Here is a 9,906-nt window from a genome sequence, read left to right as displayed (position 1 = left end):
TTTTTCCCACTATTTTTTTTTTTTTTTTTTGAGACAGTCTTCCTGTATAGCCCAAGCTGGTCTTGTACTTGTGATCTTCCTCTCTTAGTCTTTTTCTAAGTGTTGGTATTATTGGTGTGTGACACCACATCTAGCCACAAAACCCTCTTGTCTTTTGACTGGAAATGACTCCCACTTTCAAATTAACTTAGGTCCGGACTGCTGTTACTCTGGAGACCAGGGGATAGGGGTATGGCAACCTTGGGATCACAGTCAGCTCCTAATTTTACAGGAAAGAACAGTGACCTCAGGAGGACGTGAATGCTTTCAAGGTGGCTCTTACACTGCTCTCTGGCCTGTTCCCCAGTGCTTGTCTTCAGGAACTGGCCACAAATTAGCAATGTCCCTTCTCTGAAGCAGCACTAGAAGGTAAGCTTGAAACACAGTGTGAGACCCAGCTGCACCACCCTTCTCCTCTCTGGAAGCTACCTCCAGCTATGCAGGGGAGGGTGTCGGGGACGGGGGAGTGCTCTGGATGAGGCCCTGTTGAGAAGTAAATGCCTCTTAGCCTTCCCTTCTCTGAAGATTCCTTGTCCACCTACACATAGTCAAGCCTGTGGCATCTCTTTCTAGGGTAGATTCTAGAGGCATCCTTGAATACGGACACACAGTGTCTTTGGAACCGTCAGACTGAGATCAAATGTAAGAGTGTTGCTAAACACACAGCAGCCATGATGGCACCTGAGAAGTTTCTTCCTTTCAAGCCTGTAGAACATCAAAGCTCCTGTCAGCCCTAAACAAGGTGTTGCACAGATACTTGTTGCAATGAACGAATGAGTGGATGAACAGATGGATGAATGGGAAGGTGGAAGGAAGAGCAGGTGAATCTCAGCAGCAACATAACCGCATTGTCAGGGACTATGCATGCTGGGCAAGGACTCCCATAGTCAGACCTCAAAGGTCTGCACGCATCCTTAGAACTGTCTGGCCCTGCACAACCCTTTCTTGACAGGTTTTAGGGAACATTTTTTTTAGAGTGTGAAACAATTTTCTTTCTGTCTCTGTTGCCCTGCTGTGGTAGTGCAGGCATCCCCCCTTAACCTTCATTGGCTAGTGTCCTTAGCAGTTAAAGTTCAGAGAAAAAAACATGGTGGAAGAGGTTGGGCCATTACTTGTAATAAAAGGTAATTTACAAATACCACAGTTAGTTCACTTAAAGAGGGCTCCACTAGGGGACCTTGAATGGGATACATTTTAACATCCCAATTAAAATTTTTCTTATTAAATAGTATAAACTCATAATCAACTTGTGCAGACAAGCAGAACTGAAGTCTTATATCTTATTTGGCCCCTGCTCAAAATTAGAATGGGTACTCCTGGCATACCATCTAACCCTTTCTTTCCTTCCTCTCCTCTCTAATCCTCAGTGGAAAGCAAGGACAAGAGTTGGCCAGGGCAAGGGAGAAGTGGGAGAAGGGCTGTCCCCACAAGCCCTTTTCCTCATGCTAAAGTTTCAGTGTTTTGTAGGTGCCCAATGGCAGTGGGTTTTCACCTTTGCTGGGCTGCTCCCTGCCTTAAGCTTTGTACACTGGACTATGGATGTCCCATACAAAAGCCCAGAGATGCAAATAAATTCCTGACAGCGCCCATCCTCCCCTGCCAGCTGGCGTGGAGATTCAGATGCTGACCTGGCTGAAAGAGAATACTGTGTTGGCGTCTCCTGATGCAGAGTTAAATGCTTGTTAAAGAAAAAAGAGTCTTGACCGTTCCTTTTCTTCCTAATGTCTTCCATGCCCCCATCGGCTGCCATCCCTCCAGGTTCCAGCCCGTCAGGGCCTGGGGTTTGGGCAGCGAGGCTGAGAGGGCAGCGGGGTGCTACGCTCTCCAGAGTTGACACCCAGGCAGCCCCAATGTTGCTCAGTGACAGCAGATTGGTTAGGCAAGTCCTGAACAGGGGGGAGGGACCTGATGCCCTGTGGCTCGGGCTTCTGTGCCTGAGGAGGAAAGGAATATGGAACTTGAGCTGACAGGACAGCAGGGAACGAAATACAGATCAACACATTCCTTCCACGTGTCAGGGATTTACACTTCTGTAACACAGGAGAGCAGAGAGCTGTGAGAGGGCTGGCTGCCATTTTGGGGAACCAATGTAGAAGCCTAAATCACCAAAGAACCAAGAACAAGATCACCCCTGTACAGCCCCTTTTGAGGTTTTGAATGGCTATCAGAAGTCAAAGGTGTCCTGTAGACACACTGGGCAGTTCTCATGTGGGAAGGAATGATAAGTTTCTCTTGTGGCCCTGTCTTAGTTTATATGAGGTGTCAACATTCCTCCTAGGGCCCCCGTGAGTGTTCAGTACAAACAATGGGGCTCATGTCTACATGTACAAAGGGGCTGAGGTGAAAGAGCTGCCTGGGGAGGGGAGCAAGCTTGTGGTTTCTGTTCCCTGTTTCTCAGGATGTCCTGTGGCCTTTCCTTGACCTCACTGGGCTGGTTGAGGGTCTCAGCTGTTACTGGGATCCAGGCTGACATGACTGATGCTTTTATTGCATTATAGCATGAAAGCTCCCTTTGGAGGAGGATGTGGGGTAGATATACCCGGAGTTGGCCAAATAGTCAAAATGTAGTTTCTTAAGTGTCATGACTGAGTGGGCCTGGGCCTGTTATTGCTTCTGGAGAGCATTCTAGGTTTCCCCCATTCTGTAGATCCTCTATTAAAATGTAAATATATTAGGAAATGTTGGAGAATAAACAATGGAACATATGTTGGAGTTTAGGGGAGAGAGAAGAGAGCAGTGAGGAGAGGGCCCTAGGGAGATGGAAAGGGCCAAAGACAAACTTAACTGACTTCACAGCATTGCTTGGGACCTGCCCTGTTGGCAACTGTACATATTTTTTTAAATAAGAACAGCAACCAGCTAGAAATTGTTCTGTAACCATTATGAAATCTTCAGTCTTGTTCCTGGGCCATTGTATTACAAACAGAAGCACATTCTTAATATCGTTAGATGATCTAGGTAGTAAAAATGTCCTATGATGCTATTAAATAAACAAGATCTTACCCAATATCCTTTTCATTTGGCCTAGAAGGTTATCAACACAACAATGATCTTCCAAAGAGACAAAGCAAACAGCATATTATAGGTGTTTCTAAAAACCCTTAGGCAAGCCATTAATTAGAGCTGACACTTCAGAATCAATCTTGAATCCTGACTTCAGGCTCTTTTTGGTCTATGGCAAGCCAACTGCTGATGCTTGTATAGAAGGTTAAGGTCCAGACTAGAGTGGGGCAGTTCTCATCTTATATTGCACAGAAACTGCTCACTTACTTCCACATCTGTGAATTCAAGTGTTTTTCTACCATGGAGTTTAGTGCGAACCGAAAACGATCCCATCTTCTATCAAACACATAGTACCCTCGTCCCATGAGGCGACTCCCGAAAGAACAAAACTGTGAGGGAAAAAAACATTTTAATTTTGATTACAGGTTAATAAGCTAATATAAACCATACAGAGAAAAATAACATTTGCATAAAAACACACAGGGGTATCATTTTACCCAAAATAAAGAAGCAACTGGTACTGAAGCTAGAAATATTTCTGCAATGCTATAGTTTGAGCTTTGGATTCTCTGCAGACCCTCACATTTTAACCCAGTGATTGTGCCATTCAATTTTCTGTGGCACAGAAGGCCACACACACTCTAGTCCTGGAATGGAGCCAGTATTTTAGGGTAAAAAACAAGCAAAGCAGCCACCATCCAGGGTGACTTTGCAGCTTTACCTGTGACACCACCCATTCTCTCTAGGAGCTCTGGCTTCCCTGACTCCATTCCAGGAATGGGAACTGCTGGTTCTGGATCAGAGCTTCCTGTCTGATGTCACAGAGCCACTTCCTTTCATCAAAGGATGGCCTTCCCATCCCAGTCCTGATGGCTTCTCTACTTCCCATCTGCTCTTGATTTTTGTTTGTTTTTAAATATAAAGTTTTTTTTTTTACTTATTTGATTTTAGGTATGTTTTGCTTGTATGTATGTAAGTACATCATATGTGTGCAATGCCCATGGATGCCAGAAAAGGTTGTTGGAGCCCCTGGAACTGGAGTTACAGAAGGTTGTTAGCTGCCATGTGGGTGCTGAGAACTGAACCTGGGTCTTCTGTAAGAGCAGCCAGTGCTCTTAACCACGGTGCCACCTCTCCAACCCACCATCAATCTAGTAAGCTGCCCCAGGACACATCACACCTCTGGGCTCTTGCTTACACTGTTCTCTCTACCTGCTGCTTTCCTCTTTGGCAATCATGACCCCACCCTTGGATGCCCTGTTTTTGACTCTCATTGCCAAATGCCTCATCTGACTGATCCTCCCACTGTGGACACTGATGGGAAATCTCCTGTACATTATTACATTTCACCTTAGGATCATTACATATATAATTACATATGCAATATATTTGATGACTATCAGTGTATCAAATGTGAGAAACCCATTCTTTTCCTCCCCAGTATGAGGAACATATAGATTTGAAATTTTTTAAAAAGGATTAAGATGTATAGAGCTGAGGCTGGAGAGATGGAGAGTGCAAAGTCAGCCTGGGCTAAATAGTGAGCTCTTGTCTCAAAAAAAAGTGGATTAAGGAGACAAAGGTCCCTCCAAATTAAAAACAAACAAACAAACAAAAAAAACCACTGTATTTAAAACTATGGTCAAAATATGGACATTCAGATGGTTAAGAAACACTGATTATGATGTAGGACAACTGGAGGCTACACAACAGAATGCAAGAAGTAGCCTCAGAGAAGGTGACATTTGGTGGGTCTAGGGCTCAGGCAAGTCTGCAAATGACTCTATAATTCAAATGCTGCTTCTCCCCATCCCAGGGCCTCCAGCAGCTCCCTGGCTACAAGCCCAGATTCAGTGCAGGATTGGCACCCATCCCACAAGCGCATCTTGGACCCAGGCTTTGGAACGGTTCTCAGAAGGAATTGCAAGGCCTTCCCTTTGTTCTGTTTCTGCTCCAGTTGGGAGACAGGGGATTGTATTAAGACCTTGCTACCCACCAAATCTGGTAGTGCAGATCACTTACTACAGTAAGTTCAGGGAGGAAAGCACACATGGTAACTCTCCAACACAGAAGCTGGTCCCCACCTTTCTGTGGGAACTGTTTCTGGTGAAGGCACCATTTCTTCATTGATCCCAACTGCTAAGGATACACTGAGTCTTACTCATGACAAAATGTCATTTAACATATCAATTGTCCATGAGAAAAAAGACAAAGCAAAGCAACAAACTCATGGTTTTTTTCCTTTTTAATCAGCACAACATTAAGGGCCTACAAATGCCCCAAATCCAGAATGCTGCCAATCCTCCACAGCAGTTTGCCCTGTGGACAGATGTCTTGAAGCTGTCCAGGGGTACAGCCTTTTGGTACAGCCTTGTATCTCTTTCAGACTTGGGAGCTGCAGGCCCCTTTGGTTTTGGCCACCAGTGTATCTAATCCCACTTCGACGCAAGGCTAGATGGCTAGGGAAGCTAGCACTGCACATCCTTGGCAGAGCTGTAGCTCTTCGCTGTGGCAGGTGCTGCTGCCACCATCCTCTTCCACTGACTCTCCCTCGCCTGGCCCTGTCTTCTCCTTGTCAGCATAACCACATTTTTGTCCTGATAGCTTTAAAAATATTTTCTAAAAAATTATTTTATTTTATGTGTATGAGTGTTTTGCCTGCATGTTTGTAAGTGTGCCTGTGTTGTGTGATGGCCATGGAGGCCAGAAGAGGGTGTCCAATCCCCTGGAACTGGAGTTACAGTAGGTTGTTAGCCATCATGTGGGTGCTAGAAACTGAACCTAGGTCCTCTGCAAGAGCAGTCAGTGCTCTTAACTGCTAAGCCATCTCTCCTGCCCCTGGTTCCAATATCTTACGTACAGCAATAACAGAGAAGGTGTGTTTCTTCCCAGATCTTGGAATGAGTCACAGCTGGTTTCATCCTGAGTTACTACAATCCTTCCTTTTCTGCCACCTGCCAGTGCAGGGGTGGGCATGTGGCCCAGTTTCACTACATATATGGGGAAGTCTGGTAGAGTTTCATAGGAAGCTATTGTTTTGCAAATGATGAAAACAGCATTGTGGAGGTTCCTTTCTTTCCTATTTGAGAATACCAGTGGATGCAAATGTGACACTGGAGCTATGGTGGATTTTTTTTTTTTTTTTTTAAACCATCCATGAAGGGCAAAGATGGCTACAGACCTGGCAGAGAAGCTGAACCAAGTTTGGAAGCACACCTACCTCTAGACTGCTTACCATGTAATAAAACGTTCCTTATGTGGATGTGGAGGCATCAGCTTTTCTACAGCTGGCTGGCAAAAGTGTTCTAAATGGTCCCTGACTATTTTTTTACTGGCCAAGAGGCAAAGTCTCAGGTAACAGGTGAACCACAAGTAACCATCATGACCAGAAAGAGCAACTGGCTATGTCCTTTGCTCATCTGCATGCAGATGGAGGAGAGGGGACTTATTCTGTCTTCCTGCAGGACTGATTTCACTTACAGAGTTCCTGAGATCTAGTTAGTCAGAGCTAATCCTGTAGCCTCAGGCTGAATCAGAATAAACTATCATGGAGACCATATTCCCAGGGCCCCTGCCTTGGGCTGTCATAGTCACAATAGGCAAGTCCCTTCTCAGAGGCTGATACCTTGATTTCTCACTCTGGTATCAGCAATCATTTGAACTGTGAAAATGGACTCATTCAAACAGTTGGAAAGAAGGTGTCCTTTTTGTTAATAAGCATTGACACTGATGGGAAACAATGTCCTCCCCTTCATCAGCTCTGGTGCCATGTGGTCATGTACCAGAACCACCAGAGGAGACCACCAATGAAGACTGGTACCTGAGTTGCTGCTAAAACAGTTTCTAGAGTAGGTGCATCTGGGTAACTCTGAAGCAGAAGCTCCATTTTTTAGATGGGCAAGGCCAGAAGGTCAGCTCCCAGGGGCACTTATATAAATAGCATTTCTCAAGTACTCTCACTTCATAGTGGATCACAAATGCTCAGAGGTTTAAAGGAGCACAGGCAGTGGCAGCCCTTCCCTTTCCTTCTGTGATGATGGTTAAGGGCATCGCTTACACCACCATTCAATCTGAGGGAAAGCCTTCTGGTGAAGCTCTACTCTAGAGCCCTCCTTTCCTTAGGAATGCAGGCCTCTGCTATCATCACCAAGGTGTCTTCAAAGCACAGGGGCACCTCATGGAAGGGATGTGGATGCCTACCGCAAGAGGTCTGGGGTGGTGCGTGGAGAACTGACAGTCTAACTTCTCAGATTCGTCGGCTCCGTCCATCTCCCCTTCATCACTGGACAGTCGGCTGGCCAAGTCAACACCAGCTGGGGGCAGAGGGGGCTCTGGAGTGTAGCCGCTGTGATTTGAAGATGTACTGCTGCTTATGCTATTTGCAGATGATGGTCTAAGGGTGAGAGAGAGAACATACAGAATAAGCTTTCTTGAGGTAAGCAGAGCCACCTATTCCATGGCACTTGAAAGCAGCTCTGCCAGGATGGTGGGAAGAGTAGGCAGATGGTGATTTTTCAAAAAGGGAAAAATTAAAGCTGAAAGGTTAAATGACAACTCTTTATAGTGATCCGGTAGAGTTAGGTCATCTCTGGCTTTCTGCCTCTGGGATACGATACCAGTCTGAGGGAAAAAAACCAAGTATGAGCAGAGGGACTGTGACATGTTAACTCAGCCAGAGCTTGTCTTCCATGAGCTCAGCTGCAACCATCCACTCATTTGCATGTAAATAATTTGTACTTACCTCATGCTTGCTTCCTTCTGAAAGCGCAACCTGACCAGCTGATCTTGCAACCTGATCTTGCAACCAGTTGTATAAGATCAGACTAACCAACACATCTCATTTACGGAGGTACTGCCTTATGAATACTTCCTTTGCTTTTAATACTGTCACAATATGAAATTGCTGCATATGGCTGGGAATAAGGTTTTGTTCCAATTGACATGGCGCTGGTCCCTTCCCTCAGCTAGCCCTCTTCTTAATACAGAGCTATGTGTAGTTGGACGGTATCTCTGAAGGATAAGTGTTTCAATTTAATTTCTCTCTTTCTCCCCTTCCCAGCCCCCCCCCCAACCCCTGAGGCAGGGTCTCCCTATAGCCCCAACTGGCCTGGAACTCACTAGGTAGGCCAAGCTGGCCTTCATCTTACAGAGATCCGCCTGCCTCTGCCTCTTGAGTGCTGGAATTAACGCACCTGTGTCAGTTTCATTTCTTAACAATCCCCCTACCCACAGCTTGAAATGGTTGGCTCATCATAGGTGTTGAGGAGAGAGTTTTTTTTTCAGTGAAGGAATGAATTAATTCTCTGAGACAATCTAACAGAGTCATCTCAATTATGACTAAGCTCATAAAAAAAGCTATGTCACAATAAGCATTGTATACTTCCTAAGCTATAAAAACCACAGCAAATCCAGAAGCAAACCTACCCATATTAGCAGGTTCATGATTAGAAGTGATAGAGCAGGGAGAGGAGGCAAAAACATGGGAAAACAATTCTGGGGGTAAAAAGAATCAAGATGCTTTTTCAGGAGATTGCCTCTCCTGTTTTCGGCTTTCAAAGTTTCCTGTACCAGGTCACATGAAGCAGCACACTTGCTTTGTCATTCTTTTCTCTCATTTCTACTGAGGTTCTTTGTAGCTCTGAGATCTTCTCAGGTCTCCAACCCGATTCTAAAAGCACAGTCACTTAAGAACAAAGCCACAAAGGTGGAAACAATGCACGTCCACCAATAGATAAGCGGTATAGCAGTAGATATTATTCAAGCTTGAAAAGGGAATGAAATTCTGATGCCTATTACAATATGTAGAGTGGTTATTGGGAGTTGGGTGGAGGGAGGAATGAGGAGTTAAGTGTTTAATGAGTATAATAAACTGGAATGATGGAGTAGTTCTGAAGATGGGTGGTGGTATGGCTGTGCTGTACTACAGTGACTGGTTAATGACATCCAAATGTACAATTAAATGGAAAAAAATGGCTGGGCACAGTGGCATACACCTTTAATCCCAGCACTTTGGAGACAGGGGCAGGTGGACCTCTATGAGTCCCAGGCCAGCCTGCTGGGTCTATATAGTGAGTTCCATCCAGGGCTACATACTGAGACCTTGTCTCAAAAAAAAAAAAAAAAAAAGGAAAAAATAAGGAAGCGAGGTATGCTGTACTATATACCGAACTATTTCAAAATGAAAAATCAAGGGGGTGGGGAGGTGGGTCTAAAGTGCTTTCTGTACAAGCATGAGGACCTGAGTTCTGATACCTAGCACCTACATAAAAGTCAGGCATGGTAATGCATGTCTGTAATCCCAGCCCTGGGGGTAAAAAAAGGCAGATCCTAGGGGGCTCACTGACCAGCTAGCCTGGTTAAAATGGTAAGCTCCAGGTTCAGTGAGATAAGGTGGAGAGTGATAGAGAAGACACCCAATACCAACCTTTAGCCTTCATATGCACATACACACAGGTAAGTGCACCTGCGCACAGAGGTATATACATAAACACTCCCCTCATATATACAGAGAAAGGTAAAATGGCCAATTTTATGTTATGCACATTGTGCCACAAGAACAAAACTAAAGAAAGCAAGACCACAGATAGGGGAGTTTGTTTTGGGTTTTTTTTTTTTTTTTTTTTTTTTTTTTTGGTTTTTCCCTTTTTTCTTTTTTTTTTTTTTTTTTTTTTTCCTGTAATTCCAGGTCACAGTCCATCATTGAAGGAAGTCTAGGCAGGTACTCAAGAAGGGACTTCATTGAAGGCATATTGGTTTGCTATTCTATATAGCATTACCTCTGACCAGGGAACTCACTTCATGACCAAAGAAGTACAGCAGGAACCACAGAGTTTTTTGCTTGCTGGCTGGAAGGCAAGTTTATGC

General features: G+C 44.8%; 1 protein-coding gene across 13 annotated transcripts in view; it reads right to left on the bottom strand.

The window, feature by feature from the left end:
- Atxn7l1 (ataxin 7 like 1) overlaps positions 1 to 9,906 on the bottom strand; it is a 250,556-nt gene that overhangs the window by 9,009 nt on the left and 231,641 nt on the right. For 9 of the 13 annotated variants that reach the window (XM_008830733.3, XM_029562331.1, XM_029562332.1 and 6 more), the window contains 3 exons: positions 7,243 to 7,435; positions 3,310 to 3,431; positions 1,668 to 1,973 (listed from right to left, as the gene is read on the bottom strand). In XM_008830733.3, coding sequence (XP_008828955.1) covers positions 1,668 to 1,973; positions 3,310 to 3,431; positions 7,243 to 7,435 — 621 coding nt within the window. The remainder of the gene's footprint in view (positions 1 to 1,667; positions 1,974 to 3,309; positions 3,432 to 7,242; positions 7,436 to 9,906) is intronic. The other 4 variants (XM_008830734.3, XM_029562334.1, XM_017797548.2 and 1 more) reach the window with 1 other exon arrangement.

Source organism: Nannospalax galili, unplaced genomic scaffold (assembly GCF_000622305.1).
Source record: "Nannospalax galili isolate Female #2095 unplaced genomic scaffold, S.galili_v1.0 scaffold312, whole genome shotgun sequence".
NCBI classification, from domain to species: Eukaryota; Metazoa; Chordata; class Mammalia; order Rodentia; family Spalacidae; genus Nannospalax; species Nannospalax galili.
Note: the sequence above shows the minus strand (reverse complement) of the source record. Positions and strands in the feature narration are given on the sequence as shown.